At 43.2% G+C, this 16465-nt stretch overlaps 1 protein-coding gene across 2 annotated transcripts in view; it reads left to right on the top strand.

Annotated features, from left to right (window-relative positions):
- Positions 1 to 7758: 7758 nt before the first annotated feature.
- Positions 7759 to 16465, top strand: part of CPNE8 (copine 8) — a 190703-nt gene continuing 181996 nt past the window's right edge. The window contains exon 1 of one of the 2 annotated variants that reach the window (XM_072147109.1): positions 7759 to 8111. In XM_072147109.1, the coding sequence (XP_072003210.1) occupies positions 7984 to 8111 (128 nt within the window). In that variant the 5' untranslated portion in view covers positions 7759 to 7983. The remainder of the gene's footprint in view (positions 8112 to 16465) is intronic. The other variant, XM_072147111.1, reaches the window with a different exon arrangement.

The raw sequence follows: 16465 nt of genomic DNA, 5'->3' as shown, positions 1-16465 counted from the left end.
ACTTTACGAGTTATATAAAGATGAATTAATAAGCCGTCTCTTGGAAGTATGGAACCATGCGATTACTAAGAGGGAGCTTCCTCCTTCAATGAGGGAAGCCCTCATAACATTGATTCCAAAAACAGGGAAAGATAGTAACAAGCTAGAGTCATACCGGCCAATCTCCCTGATCAACACGGATAACAAGCTGTTCGCCAAACTATTGGCTGAAAGATTAAAGAGATGTGTTAGGAGTGTGGTCCACGTGGACCAGCGTGGATTTATGCCGGGCTGCTCCACGATGGACAATCTTAGGAGATTGTTTCTCAACCTCCAGTTGATCCCAGCCAATCCGGGGGAACGTACCATCCTAATGTTGGATGCTTCTAAAGCTTTCGACACTATAAAATGGGACTATCTATGGGTAACTTTGGAGGAGATAATGGGGTTCGGTGATAAGTTTATAAATCTGATAAAAACCTTGTATTCAGGCCCCTCAGCCAGGATCCTGGTGAATGGGGAAGTCTCTAGGGTACTGAAACTAGGTCGAGGTTCTAGGCAGGGTTGCCCCCTCTCCCCGTTATTGTTTGCTATAGCTTTGGAACCCCTGGCATGTCAAATTCGACAATTCGAAATCGGCATGTCTGCCAGTGGACCCCCTGAAGAAGTGTATGCCTCGGGGACTCAAGACTATTGATGTAAACGGATGGGTAGAATATCTTGGGATTAAATGTTCAATAGACATAACTAGATACGTGGAGCTTAATATAATGCCAGTGATAGGGTATATCAAAAGTAAGATCAGGACGTGGAAAAAACTGCCCATTAACTTGTTGGGTAGAATTGCTCTTATTAAAATGCAACTTCTCCCCAAACTCCTTTATGTATTAGCTGCGGCTCCTATTTGGCTCCCAGTAAAAATCTTCCGGATTATAGAAAGCCTTTTTAGGGAGCTAGTATGGAGAGGTAGGCAACCACGTCTGAAACTGGAGGTTATGATGTTGCCGTACGAAAAGGGGGGTTTTACCCTCCCGGATATAAAAGCCTATTTTTTAACACAAAAAAGGGGGGTTTTACCCTCCCGGATATAAAAGCCTATTTTTTAACACAAATTAAACATATTTTGACCTGGGATTGCTCTCCTCTGGCAGACCTTCCTGGTAGTATGATTGGATCAGGGGATTATACATTTAAACTCAACATATTGGAAGCCCTAGAGGCCGGTAATTGGGATAGACAGCCTATGAGGAAAATGTACCCCACTCTATCTTTGATGATGCAAGTGTGGCGTGAGATTAAATCTTTATGGGATCTTGACGGTATTCTCCCCTTCTCCCCCATATGGAAAAATGTAAACCTAGGTACACCTGACATTATAGAACGTCCCTGGATAGAGAAGGGAGTAATCCACGTTCACCAGCTTATTAGAAATGGTAAAATAAGGCCATTTTCAGTTATAAGAGAGGAATATGAGATCCCCCCTTCATGTTTTTTTGCACATGTGCAATTGCCCATTGGTGGTCCTCTCTTAATAAGACGGTCCTGGAATGGGAGGGCTTACCCTCAATTATAAGATTAATGTGGACCTTTAATAAAAGGAAGATTAAGACCCAAAAAATATACACTTTTATAGTTACACAAAGGCACCGTAGGTTCTCCAATGGACCCAGGGAAAAATGGACGGAGGAAATGGGAATTGTAGAAGATCAGGCCTGGGTAGATACCTTGAGAGATATAAAAAAAATACTTAAAATCCCTGCACATAGGCTGACGCAATTGTCAATCCTGCATAGGACATATTATACCCCCAAAAAAAATTTCACTATTTTCAGGAGAATTGGTCCGGTGTAAACTGTGCGGGAGGGAGAACGCTGATGATGTTCATATGCTCTGGTCGTGCCCATCAATACAAAATTACTGGGAAGAAATTATTAAAGAAATTGGAAATTGCTTTGATACCCAAATCCCATTCCACTTTTCCATCTGTATTTTAGGCATTTGGCATAGGGAGGCGGATAGGGTATTTGGAAATTATGTACTTAGAAAACTGTTGTTTCTCGCCAGATTTTGTATTGTTAAAAGGTGGACGTCTCCAGATCCTCCCCCCCTTGCTCTTTGGAAACGTATTACGAACAAGATAATTCTAGCTGAGGGTTATGAAAATGGTAGAATAAACACTAACTCTAAACAGGTCTTTTTAAAAAAACTGGAAGAAATGGATAGACTCTCATTTCACAATAGAGGAAAAGAGGGTTTTAGGGGTATCATAATCTCCTGTTGAGACATGGAAAGCAATATGGAAGTAGGGAGAAGGGCCACCAAACTCTGTTTTATTATTTTTTTTTTTTATTGGTTTTTTGTTCAACAGAATCTATAAATATCAATGGTGAATATCTAGGGATACGGTTGGGCGGGGATGGGTAGGTAAAGGGGAAGGGAGAAAAAAAGGGGAAAAAAAGAGATTTGTAAAGGGGAAAATTACTGTATCATGTTTTATAATTGCTATCATTTGACTGAAAATTGTATAATAATATATAATTGTATGAATTGTAAAGTATGTGATATATAAATGCAGCTTAAAATCTAATAAAAAAATTTTTGCAAAAAAAAAAGGGGGGTTCAATTTATACTTCAATTAAGAACACTGCATTAGCTAAATATACAATTAAAGTTAAATTAAACTATGTGTGACACCCAATATAATATGAATCTGCTACAGATGACATAAAAGGGGGGTTCTCTCTGCACAACCTCTCTGCACATCAGCATCCACCCTTTAATCTATGATTAAACATTTTATATAAATGTTATACAAGCCCAATTAAAGTTAAATTAAACTATGTGTGACATCCAATGTAATATGAATCTGGTACAGATCAAATAAAAGGGGGTACACTCTGCACAGCCTCTCTGCACATCAGCATCCACTCTTTAATCTATGATTAAATGTTTTATATAAATGTTATACATTACACACATTACAACAACCCTGCACCCTCAAAGGGGCGTGTACTTCTGAATTAAAGGGGGCGTGGTACCTGTCACTTTCAGGAAGTGGGCGATTTGACATAAGGTATGGACGCTTTACTACTGAGGTGATATGGTATTTCGGTCATATGGATGCTATTTTCTGTTGTGGTTCACCCACACGAGTAACCGTTTTTATATTTTGATAGATTGGGCACTCTGGGAAGCGGCAATACCTAACATGTTTGTGCTTTTTACTGTTTATTTAGTTTGATATCAGTTCTAGAGAAAGGGGGCTAATTTAATATTTAGTTTTTAATGTTTTAATTTTTACTTATATATTGGGAGCCAGAAACTGTATACTTGGGGTTGCAGCCATATACTTGAGGGGCTGGAGCTATCTTGCTAATGCTACATACCAGACCTATGAGATTAGATCTTAGATCAACTGTAGGTCTGCAGGAGTAATAGGGCGGAATGTAGATGTGGATTCGAATATGTGGGCAAGACCATCATGGAGTTTCGACAAAGGATAGATGCTCACTTATGATACATTAGTATCAATCATGACACTTCAGTTGTCAGACTTATACATGACCATCATGGGGGTGATGAAATCTATCTTTGGTTCCATGGCATCACAAGGATCATTTGCCCAATAAGAGGTGGCATTTTGTAATGTGAAGCTAAATGGATCTTCCGTCTTAATACAGTAGCGCAAAATGGTCTAAATGAGACTTTGAGCTATGCATGCTTTTTATGAAGGTTGCACTGCAATCAATATTATTGTGTCAGAAAAATGATACACTATTAAGAATGAAACCCTCATCTTGGCTGCAAACGTGGACAAAGTCACACCTGTGGAACGACCTGGTGGTACCAGGCCGCAGTTCCAACCTGCTTTGCGGCGAGCTCTGGTAAAGACTGGGTGCCACTTAGATTCTGGTCCCAGGTGCCGGGTTATGTCCTGTGAGTCCACTACCCCTAGAGCCTGACAGTAAGATCCGGCCATGGACCCTGCCAAGGTTCCGCTATCTAAACAGGCTGATCTTACCACCGCTGTGGTCCATCAGTCCCAGCAGATTGTTACACAAGGTGAACAATTTGGACAAGTTACCGCAATGCTGCAGCAGTTTATGGCTAGTCAGCAACAGCGCCAGAATCCAACAGCGCCTTCTCCTGCTTCTCCGCTCTGCCTGCCTGCAGCTGAACCTAGGCTGAGACTTTCCATGCAATCAAAGTATGAAGGGGATCCCAAGTTGTGCAGTGGCTTTATCACCCAGTGCTCCCTGCACATTGAGCTTTCACCGACTCAGTTCCTCCCGGTCTAAGGTCGCATTTATCATCAGCCTCCTGTCCAGGAAGACCCTGGCATGGGCTACTCCGCTCTGGGACAGAAAAGACCCGGTAATTGCTGACATCACCTCTTTCTTCACTGTGTTCCGGTCCGTCTTTGAGGAACCTGCATGGTTGTCTTCAGATGAGACCGCACTGCTGAACCTGTGTCAAGGGGGTTAATCTGTGGGTGACTTTGTACTTTGGCCTCAGAGCTAGCCTGGAATGAAGCAACCCTGATTGCATCCTTTAAAAATGGACTTTCTGGACCATTTAAAGAAGCGCAGTCTGCATGAGACCTGCCATCTACTCTGAGTGGTCTCATCTCTCTGGCCACTTGAAAAGATATATACGGTTTATGGAGCGCTCTGAGGAGCAACGTCTCGAACAAGCGCAAGTCTGGGTCCGACGTTTGCCTCGCTTGGCTCCTGCCTTCTAAAGACCACTTCAGCCTCCTGCCCTGACAGCTACAGAGCAACCAATGCAGGTGGACAGAGCCCGACTTTTTCTCCAGGAACAGGTCTTCCGTGGTTGCAGCTCCACGCACCTGTGCTTAACTGAAAGACAGGTGAGATTCTTTGTTGGGGATCTGATTGCCAGTCTTGCTGTATGGTGGTTCCTCACCCAGTAACCGTCATTGTCTCTTCTGTGGTCTCCAAGTCTCTGGAGGGTTTCCCAGCTTCCTATCAAGACTTTGCAGATGTCTTTTCGAAGAAGCAAGCAGAGACTTTGCCACAGAATCGTGCCTACGACTGTCCTACTGACCTGCTGAACGTCTCCTCCTCGGGGTCGGTTGTACCCACTCTCTGCGCCCGAAACTGCAGCAATGTCGGACTACATCAAAGAGAATATGTAAATCCTCCTCTCTGGCTAGTACAGGTTTCTTCTTTGTGACCAAAAAGGATGGGTCACCCATTTGAAAATGGGTTGTTTATATAGGGTTTTTTTAGTCCTAAATATTTAAAATTTCATTCAAAACAGTAATTTTTCACAAAATAGTAAATTCTGAAAACACTGAAAAGCAATATTCGATTTTTAAGCTTTGCGACATCAAAATAAATTATCCAGACATTTCAAAAATTATAAAAATGTAAAGTAGACACATGAAATGCTATCCAGCAAATTATTTAGGTGGTAAATCTATCTGCCTGAAAGCGCGATGATTAACAATTTTGGAAATGGGAAATTTTTAAAAAAATTCATCACTCATTCATTATTTTTTTGTAAATAAACGCAAAACTTATCAGCCAAATTTACCTCTAAAATTAAGTACAACATGTGAGGAAAAAACAGGGTCACGGGTCAGCTGCGGGTGCTTGGAGAGGGCATATCACAGCAAAGACTTACTGGTAACACCCGCTGTCGACGGCTTCAAAAAGATTGGAACCATAACCAATTTAATGAGCCATTCACAGTTTCACCATAAAGAATAAAAAGTATAAAAAGTATAAAAAAGTTATTAGCACCAGAAGATGGTAAAATTAAAAAAAAAATTTTCTACACGAGTTTTTAATTTTTGTAAATGTATGAAAACATTATAAAACCCATACATATATGGTATCCCTGTGATCGCACCGACCCAAACAATAAAGTAGACATGTCATTTGTGGAGCACAGTGAAAGCCGTAAATTCAAAGCCCACAAGAAAACGCAGCAAATGCGGTTTTTCACCAATTTCACTGCATTTTGTTACGCAGAAAACAAGCCCTCAGACAGCTCTTTACGTGTGAAAAAAAAGTTATAGATTTTTGATTGTGGGGAGTGAAAAATAAAAAAACAAAAAAGAGCGAGGTCCTTAAAGGGTTAATCAATATTCCAGAGTGCCCCTTTGATTGCCCCTTTAATCAATATGCCTGAGTGTCCCTTTAATTGCCCCTTTAATCAATATGCCAGAGTGCCCCTTTGATTGCCCCATTAATAAATATGCTAGAGTTGCCTTTTGATTGCCCCTTTAATCAATATGCCAGAGTGCCCCATTAATTGACCCATGAATCAATATGTCAGAGTGCCCCTTTAATCAATATGCCCGAGTACCCCTTTGATTGCCCCTTTAATCAAAATGCCAGAGTTCCCCTTCAATCAATATGCCAGAGTGCCCTTTGATTGCCCCTTTAATGAATATGCCAGAGTGACCCTTTAATTGCCCCTTTAATCAATATGCTAGAGAGTGCCCCTTTAATTGTCCCCTGAATCAATATGCCAGAGTGCCCTTTGATTGCCCCTTTAATGAATATGCTAGAGCGTGCCCCTTTAATTGTCCCCTGAATCAATATGCCAGAAAGTGCCCCTTTAATTACCACAATTCATATCCCAGCCAGTGCCAAATTCCCCCCCCACATAAAATTCATATGCCAGCCAGTAGTGCCCCACCCAACCCCACAATTCATATGCGAGCTAGTCAGCGCCAACCCCCCCACAATTCATATGCCAGCCAGCGCCCAATCCCCCTACAATTCATATGCCCTCCAGCGCCTAATCCCTCCCCACAATTCATATGCCAGCTAGTCAGTGCCAACCCCCCCACAATTTATATGTCAGCCTGCCAGAGCCTAATCCCCCCCCCCCACAATTCATATGCCAGCCAGCACCCATTTCCCCCGCACCTACCCACCAATTCATATTCCAGCCAGTGAGCGCCCTAATCCCCCCCCTCAGAATTCATATTGAGGGAGGCTAGACAGGCAGGTGCGGAGGTTCGCAATAGTGATGGGTCGTGCGCGAACGAGGCGGCACAAAGAGACGACTCATTCGAGTGAACCACCTGAGCCGATTCACCTCTGTGAGCCAATGGCTCACTAAACCCCGTCCCTAAACCGCTCACCACGCCCCCTTTAACCAGACCCTGCGGCCCCCTATTATATATTTTAGGGGGCCTGGCTTTTCTTAGTGAGCGGAGTCTAATGAGCCAAGTCACTAAGAAGAGCCAGAATTCCCATCACTACTTTGCAAACCTGACCTCTACCTAGCGCACAGAGGCACCATGAGCCGCAAACTGCGTGGACACCAGGGTGTACGGCTCACCGCGCAGGCGGGAGGTTTCCTGTGGGGTGAGCTGACGTCCCTGAGGGAGGGAGGAGAACAGGGAAGAGAAATAATTTGTAATTTGAAAAGTGGCATTGCCCCAGGACTTGTTGGCATGGAGCCAGGTAATCTTTATCAGGGATAATACAAGGATGGAGGGGAGCAGAGATGCCATTGTAACTGTTATGTAATGCGCTATGCAATGACTACTGGGACCTGTCACCATTCTGCCTTCTGGTGACAGGTTCCCTTTAAAGATACCGGATACCTGTATATTTTTCCTTGCAGTCCCTGTAACTAATGTGACACGGGACTTGTGTATGAGTGCACTGCGATAACATCCAAATCACTGGCTTCTACAATGCTGCTCTATATAAAGCCGCTCCTAGAAGACACACATGCTATAAAAATACGGATTGAAAACACTCCCAACGCTTCAGCTTGTCCAGCCCCACACTAAACAGTGGTCGTCTGTCCCTGACGTGTACAGGGTGGCCGGGAATTCCTCCACATGAGGAGCTGTGTGCCCGCGCAGCCCTTCCCCTCCTCCTCCTCCTCCCCTCAGTGTGATGTCTGTCACTGCACGCTGCATCCTCGTACTCCCTGACAGAGGAGCTACTGCTGCCGGAGCTTCCCCGCGCTCTTCCCTCAGGTTCTTCCACAAACTCTCCGCTTCTCCCCATGTTCGGACCGGATAAACTGGGGTTTGAAATGGATTTCGGCTTTCGGAATACGGCTTCTTTGGGGGACTTTAACCCTTTCAGCGCCAGTATCCCCGCCACCAAAGTGGAGTTAACCATTTCATGCAGGTGAGCGCAGGGGGAAAGTTGTGCTGTAGTGCCCCGGGACGGTGGGGGTGGGCTACATTGTGGGCACTGTATACAGTGTATAGAGTGAATAGCCCTCAGTGTCACATATACGTAATACCCTGTATATAAGACATCTTCCAGGTCAGGCTCTGTGATGTTTACCAGGGCTTTCACATGCTTTCTTATTGTGCGATTTTTCTAGGCTCCAGTCCAAGTTTATACTTGTGCCACAAAGCAGGTAGTGATTCCTTGTAGCTGGGGAGATGCCAGGTAAAGAGGGGGCAGTGCCAGGAAGAATCAGAGAATTGCTCAATAATGTCACAAGATATGAGGAAACTTCACCAGCTCAAAGCATGTCAGAAATATGGACAACTATTTAACTGTGTCCTTTTATAACCCTGGTATAGGGCGACACGTCAGGGGTGATGCCATGCCACAATATAATGCATTTATAGTTCTGTAAAAACATTACACACAGGAACATATTGTGTGTGTCTGTTTACTTAAATGTAAATAGTAATGTACATACACTTCGATCTTTATCTTGTATCCACTCGCTTAGTGATGTGTAAAAGACGATAAAGAAACATGATTTTACCTATGAATCTTCGTGAATGATTTAGAGTGCGGGGACCTTTTTGTATCTGTAATGATATACAAAGTTACATAGCAAGACACACATCAATACAAACAAAGGCATAGCAAATACCTATGCCTACAATCTAAGCATGTATAATATGTAAAGCAATACATAGATAATATTCCATTAATTTATATGATGAATTATTTCTACATATAAAGACACACACACATATATATATGTATATACACATTGTACCTATTGGCACATATACCCTGGCTATTTATCCATGTTGTGCTTTCATGCAGCGTACTGTATGTGACAGTGCCCTTCTCACTTCCCTATCACCCTATGTCATATTAATCCAGGCTAGGATTGCCATCTCTTCCTGCTTCCTGTTGTAATCTTTAATATTGTAACATTTCGGTTTTATTCTAATGACAACATTGTGATGTGTTGGTTCCCGGTAGCAGTCCCTCCCCACACACTTCCTACATTCCAGAGATGTTTTCATCCTGCTGTTTTAAAGATCTGATTTTTATTTGCTGCTAAGTTTTTACTTGTTCTCTTTAAATATGCTGTCATGAGTCGAGATGAACTTAAAGCTACATGTGTATGTAGGAAGATTATTTAGTTGTCAGCTGTAACCCATAGCATTGCTCAAACTGATTTCACCATAATTAGAATGAGAAGGGTCCTATAGGTATCATACATTGTATTTCTATATTTTGGATGTTTTTCAGTGAATCCTGGCAATGTTATGTATGATTTGAATGTGGGAATTCTGATCAATGCCTCATGTTTGGGGAAAATATACAGGCTACCGAAGGTTGGGTTTTCCATACATAATGCATGTCTTTGGCCAGGTTGTAACTGCTTATTTTTGGGGGAATGGCTAACCTCATAGCAACTATTCATAAACTGTTGCCAGTTTATAATAATCCTAGTCAATTTACTAGGTAAAACCAGTAAACTAGTTAAGATAGGTTAATAAAAGGGAGACGTTGTGAAGGACAACCATTCTGTGTAGACTGGGAAAGCATGCACAGTGTATTACATATGGCCACATTGTACTAGAGTCACAGGAAGCATATGTATCTGTGTATAGGTACCTGTAGGAAGGATGATTGGATACCATAATACATTGAGGTATATTGAGATCGTCTAGGCACATCAGAAAAATGCACCACAGAATCAGTATAAAAAAGCAAGGCTGACCCTTGAACCTCTACTGTGAATTTCAGTTTGAAATGCTATGGATTAAGCGCCATTCAGTGGGGTTAATCTGTGTGTGGTCATCCGTTGTAGAATTTGTGGCTAGGTGTATTTGGGCATGAAATGCACAAGGACATCTGTATAAAAAGTTTTTTGCTGTCATGTTGTTGTATTGCATTTAATGTAGATATATTAAAATGTAATCTGAATAAGGCTTTAGCTAATAGGGGTAATCTCATGTTCATTGGTCACAAGGCAAGATTTCTGCTTAATCCCAAATAAGGGGAATGGGCAGGGCGCACCACCCATGAGGCGAGTTGAGATTCTCGCCTCGTGCACTGCAACCTGGTGGACAGTTTGGGAGCGGCAGCCGGCAGGACTCTAGCCGGGTAATATTGTATGCCAGGACATTCCACATTAAAATAACCTAGACCAAGGCATGTCAAATCTTGTGAGATTTGACGTAGCTAGCGCCACTGCACCAATGGAGTCAGCTGGCCGCCACTTGATCAGCTAGAGCAGAGGTCCCCAACCTTTTTTGCACCAGGGACCGGCTTTAAGTTAGACCAGTTTTCCATGGCCCGGTGGGGGTGGGGGCGGGGCTTTGGTCATATGGGGTGGGGTTATGGAGGGGTGGAGCTTAGTGCATACTTATCATATAATTATGACATTTATAATGAGAATGTGATTCAACTTACCATAGGTTCAGAATAAGTGGGAGCACCAGACTTGTTTCCCTGTATCAGTGGGAGCACTGGGCTTGTTTTCCTGCAACAAGACGGTCCCATCTAGGGGTGATAGGAGACAGTGAAACCCGAAGTGTGTTCCTTATGTTCAGTCTACTCCGTAATCTCATTTTTGCTGTTGTCATGGCAGAAATCCCAGTTACAGTGTACAGCACTGCTATATACACCAGACAGCACTGTATGGGGAGGATACTGGCGGGACCTCTGTGTACAGCGCTGCTAAGTAGCAGCATTGTACATTGAGCGTCAGTGTATACAGCGCTGCTGCTTAGCAGCGCTACACACTGAACATCGGTACCGGGAGTCGCGTCACTGAAGCCAGTCTGCTGCCCCAGCACGCCCCACATTACATGGTCTGCCGGGGGCGTGTCAGTAAGGAGAGCCTTCCGCCCCACACCATCAGGAACACACCATACTGTGCAGGAGGACCGCGTCACTAAGACCCGCCCCGTGACGTACAACAGGTACCAAGCTGTGCTGTGGAGGGCTGCATCACTATGACCCGCCCGACGCCCCACCCCGTCCTGCATAATGTTCTCTGCCGGGAGCTGTGAGCTGTCACGGCTATGGCAGAAAACATTATAAATCCACACAGAGCAAGCTCTGACCAGGCGCAGGGCCGCGGAGCTAGCTGTCAGCGGCGCCGCGGACCCAGGGTTGTACCAAGCCTGTCTTCTGCCTGAGGCGAGCCATAGAAAGATGGTGGTATGCTGTATGCATTTTATACTACATGGCAGTACGCTATATCTATTTTGTATTACATGGCAGTACGCTATATCTATTTTGGACTACATGGTGGTATGCTGTATGCATTTTATACTACATGGCAGTACGTTATATCTATTTTGTACTACATGGTGGTATGCTGTATGCGTTTTATACTACATGGCGGTATGCTGTATCTATTTTGTACTAAATGGCGGTATGCTGTATCTATTTTGTACTACATGGTGGTAAGCTGTATCTATTTTGTACAACATGGCAGTACGCTGTATCTATTTTGTACAACATGGCAGTACGCTGTATCTATTTTGTACAACATGGCAGTACGCTGTATCTATTTTGTACAACATGGCAGTACGCTGTATCTATTTTGTACAACATGGCAGTACGCTGTATCTATTTTGTACTACATGGCGGAACACTGTATGCATGTTATACTTCATGGCGGCACGCTGTATGCATGTTATACTTCATTACGGTATGCTGTATGCTATATGCTGTATACTTCATGGCGCGCTATGCTGTATCTATTTTGTACTACATGGCGGTACGCTGTATATATTGTTTAATATATTGCGTCATGCTGTTTGCATTTTATACTTCATGGCTGCATGCTGTATGCATTTTATACTTCAGGGGGGCACGCTGTATGCATTTTATACTATATGGCAGTATGCTGTATGCATTTTATACTACATGACAATCATATCTTTAGAGTGTTGTCAGTAACAGCAGCACTGTGAAAAGTGAGCTTTTATTTCAGGTTTGCAGCTCCTGCAAGGGATTTGATTTGTTTTGCCTCAAGAGCTTCCGGCTATAAGCATTATGATGCTCCATCACTCTTCCCTTGCACTGAATAACAGCTGTAGGTGTAACAGAAATATCAGACAGTGGAGGGGCATTAATTGATACATTTTATGATTATGATTTTTGGGTAAATCTAGCTCTGAATATATTACATATGGCACAATTCACATCTACAACATGGCTTTGCATTAAACACATCGTTTCAAAAAAGCATTACAGAAACAAATAGTAGAGGTGAATGGAAGATAGCATTAACAAGGATATGGCCTAACTTGTTGATTATGGGGGTCTTGGTGCCCCCCTTCGCACCCCTCAATGACTGGAGCAGCTGCTCACGCATGCACTGTCATTGACGAGTGCTGTACTCGGCAAAATCTGTCAGCTCCATAGAGATGAATGGGGCAGCCAGCGCATCCATGACCAGCTGCTCTGGTGATCAAGGGGTGCAACGGATCCCTGTTCTCGTGAACCATAAGGTTCCCATCAACAAGATCCCCACCGATCTATCCTGTGGATAGAGCATAACTTGCTTTGTGGGACAACCCCTTTAATCATACGTGACAACCCCTTTTACTATTACGTCACATTTTTGTAGGGTATATGGAAAGGGATCACAAATTGAGCCTTCTGTATACAGGGTGGGTGTGTACAGGCCACACACAAACATGGCGGCATATAGCCAATAAGTCTAATGTCAGTCGGTGGCGGATGTCTGTTGCCATGACTGAGGGGAGACTTTCAAAGGCTTCTAGGCCTGTCATGTCTCAAAGCTTTATGCAGCAAATCAGAGGCAAGGAGTTATAGGAAAGCAGTATGCTAGCAGTGTGTAAAATTTTAAAAGGACAATTTACTTATTTTACAAGAGGGGGTTATTATGGAGATCACATATATGTTAGTGGGGCAGACTGTAGTTGTGGGTGATATATTTAGTATATCAGGTGAGACACCAAATATGGGATATATATATTATTTTGTCTAGGCAGGTGGATCCAGAAAGCCCGTTACCCCTGATGAAGCCGTGTACTCACCGAAACATGTTGTGGGGGCTTTAGTAGCAAGTTTTAATCCAGCAGGGTGAACCATATCAGTGTGAATCTGAACACAGAAATTATATAGGAGGCAGTGAGGAAGTAGCTTTAGTAGTGTGTAGTGTGAATGCTCTTCCCAGGTGCATGAGACGACTGGGACAGCTGATAATCAGCATGCAGGATGGTGAAAATTTTATATGGTACCATCTCATGGCTATTGATAGGCTAACCGTGGATTAATTTCCCATCACTTCTAGTACTCCACAGTTGAAATATTCACACTGGGTCATACTATTTGGACCCTCACAGGGATACAGTGCAATAGAAATATCTCCTCAACAACCCATTTGGGCAATAAGGGAAAAAATCCTATCTGAGCTGACCAGGAGGAGCGAACTGCGCATTTCTGGATCCACCTGCCTAGCCAAAATAATATATATATCGCGTATTTGGAGTCTCACCTGATATACTAAATATATCACCCACAACTACAGTCTGTCCCACTAACATATATGTGATCTCCATAATACCTAGTCTGGTAAATCCGGAAAAGCAGTACTGGGTTATTTATACACGTGGTATGGATGCAACCCTGTGTTTTTAAATCACCCCATACAGACTTGGAGGGGATGTTAAAGGGCGTGTGGTGGACATTCCTGGCTGTGCCTGCACACTTTTTAAAAACCTGCAAACTTACCGTTTTTTATGTAAAACTTTGTCTGCGGGATACCTCAAGAGGGCTATGCATATGATATATTTCCCCCTGCATCTCTATCTTTAGTGGCAAGCGTCCATCTTCATATTGAAGAACTGTATATTATATGAGCTATCACTACCAACTGGGTTTGAAAAATGGAAAAAAAAGTTATATGGGGAAATTCTAATCCCTCCCCATGACCGTTTTATGGAATATATATTTTTTACTGTTTTACCTGTGCACCACTTCAGATTTCCTGACAAGAGGTTTTCTGGGCAGAAATCAAAATTGAGGAATGCACATAATGTACTTTAACTTATAAGACATGCTAGTCATGTGACCTAGGCTCAGTGAACACATGAATACAACCCTTGTGATTATACTATCACATGGCTGCAGACATTGCAGGCCCTTCTTCCCAGGCTATCTACCATCAATGTACAGACAAAGAGGAAAACAAGCAGCTGACATGGTCTTTAGTGTCAGTGTGTCATCTCCAGATACAAGTAGAGGAGAAGGGGGGAGGATGAACATCTCATTTTGGTAAAGAGGAAAACCCTGGGGAGGGGGAGAGGAGGGGGGATGGGGGGTGAGAGAGGGAGGGAGATGGTGGGAGAGAGAAAAAGAGGGGGGGTGGGGGGAGAGGGAGGGAGGGGGGGGGAGAGAGGGGGCGATGGGGGGAGAGAGAGGGGGCGATGGGGGGAGAGAGAGGGGGGGATGGGGGAGATGGGAGGGAGAGAGAGGGTGGAGATGGGGGGGGGGAGAGGTGGATGGATGGGGGCAAAAGTGAGGTAAGGAAACCGCACAGAAGATGACTAGCATGAATATTGTACTCAGACTTGCAGCCTGTGCTGGAGTTTATTGACTGGACTGAGGGCTTTGAATTTAAAACCTACTGTCTGTCATTTAGAGCAAATTTACACATCCTGGTGTAGAGAATTCCCCTCTGGAGCATTGGAGATAAAGACTTGTATAGAAAATGCTAGTCTTATAAATGATTAATAATATGGGTGCATAGTCCATAGTTCATAGTACAAGATCTCTAGCCAGTCTTTACATTGACTTTCTGCCGTGATTGAAAATAACCATGCATTTCCTACACCTTTGCAGATATTCAGGTTATCTTGGTGACAGTAGTCACCAAATACAACGTCTTCTTCATTTTTTTTTATTTTTTTTTTTACCATATTCTTGTTAGTTTCCAATTCTGATTAATACTCAGTGGGATAAGTCTATCCCTGGCTTTCCGTGCCTGCTTTTTTTTTGTCTTTTCTGACTTTCCTGTCATATGTATCTCATTGCAGGTGTTGAGGTGTTAAGGTCTTCAGTGAATTTATGTCCTATTTTAAACAAAAGGTTAGAAAAAAATGTCAAAACAACTCAATGCCATTTTTGACTTTGGACGCTATTTTCCGTTACGGGGTTAAACACAGTGAAAAACCGTTATTATATTTTGATAGGTCGGGCATTTTTCGGATGCGTCGATACCTAATGTGTTTATGATTTTTACTGTTTATTTATATTTATATCAGTTCTAGGGAAAGGGGGGTGATTTGAATTTTTAGGGTTTTTATTATAATTTTTTTTTTAAACTTTTTTTTATATTTACTTTTACTATTTTTCAGACTCCCTAGGGTACTTTAACCCTAGTCTGATTCATCCTATCATATACTGCCATACTACAGTATATGAGGATTTTACTCCCCATTCATTACAATGTGCAATTAGCACATTGTAATGCATGGGTTAAAATGAAGTAACCTCAAGTATTCGGAACACCCGAGGCTACCATGGCAGCGGATGATGTCACGGGGAGCGACGATCCGCAACAAGATGGCGGCGAGGTGAAAACACCCGCAATCGTGGGTGTCACCGGTAAGCCTTTGCTGCAATATGCAGCAAAGGCTTACCGGCTATGGAGAGAGCTCGGCCCGTGAGCCCGGGACCCGGCACGTGCCGTACTAGTACGGCACGCGTCGGGAAGGGGTTAACCCTAGGTTGCCTGATTGATCCTATCATATACTGCCATACTACAGTATGGCAGTATATGGGGATTTTCCTCCTCATTCATTACAATGTGCTGATAGCACATTGTAATGAATGGGTTAAAACGAGACAGCCTCGGGTCTTCGGAAGACCCAAGTCTGTCATGGAGACAGATAACCGCTCCCTGATGACGTCACGGGGAGCGACGATCTGCGGCAAGAAGCATCTTTTTGAAGTCGTCGGCAGCATTGCTTATTTACCGGCTATGGAAAGGACTCGGCTCGCGAGCCCTCTACATGCATCGGGACCCGGGAAGTACGGCGCAAGTCGGGAAGGGGTTAAGGTTCAGTTCCTCAGTTGCAGATAATACCAGCAGGCATTACAGGTATGAGGGGTAAAATTCTAGTGACAGTTCTTCTTTAAGGCCTTCTAGTTTTAGTTCTAACTTGATTCACTTGAAGCTATGGCCCTAAAAACTACAAAGGGTTATTTTTCCCAAAGAATGTTGTGTGAAGTTTTCCTTAAAGCAAAACTTGAAGAGTTGAAAAGCACATGTTCCATGACAAAAAATA

The sequence above is a fragment of the Engystomops pustulosus genome, chromosome 4 (genome assembly GCF_040894005.1).
Source record: "Engystomops pustulosus chromosome 4, aEngPut4.maternal, whole genome shotgun sequence".
Taxonomy (NCBI): domain Eukaryota; kingdom Metazoa; phylum Chordata; class Amphibia; order Anura; family Leptodactylidae; genus Engystomops; species Engystomops pustulosus.
Note: the sequence above shows the minus strand (reverse complement) of the source record. Positions and strands in the feature narration are given on the sequence as shown.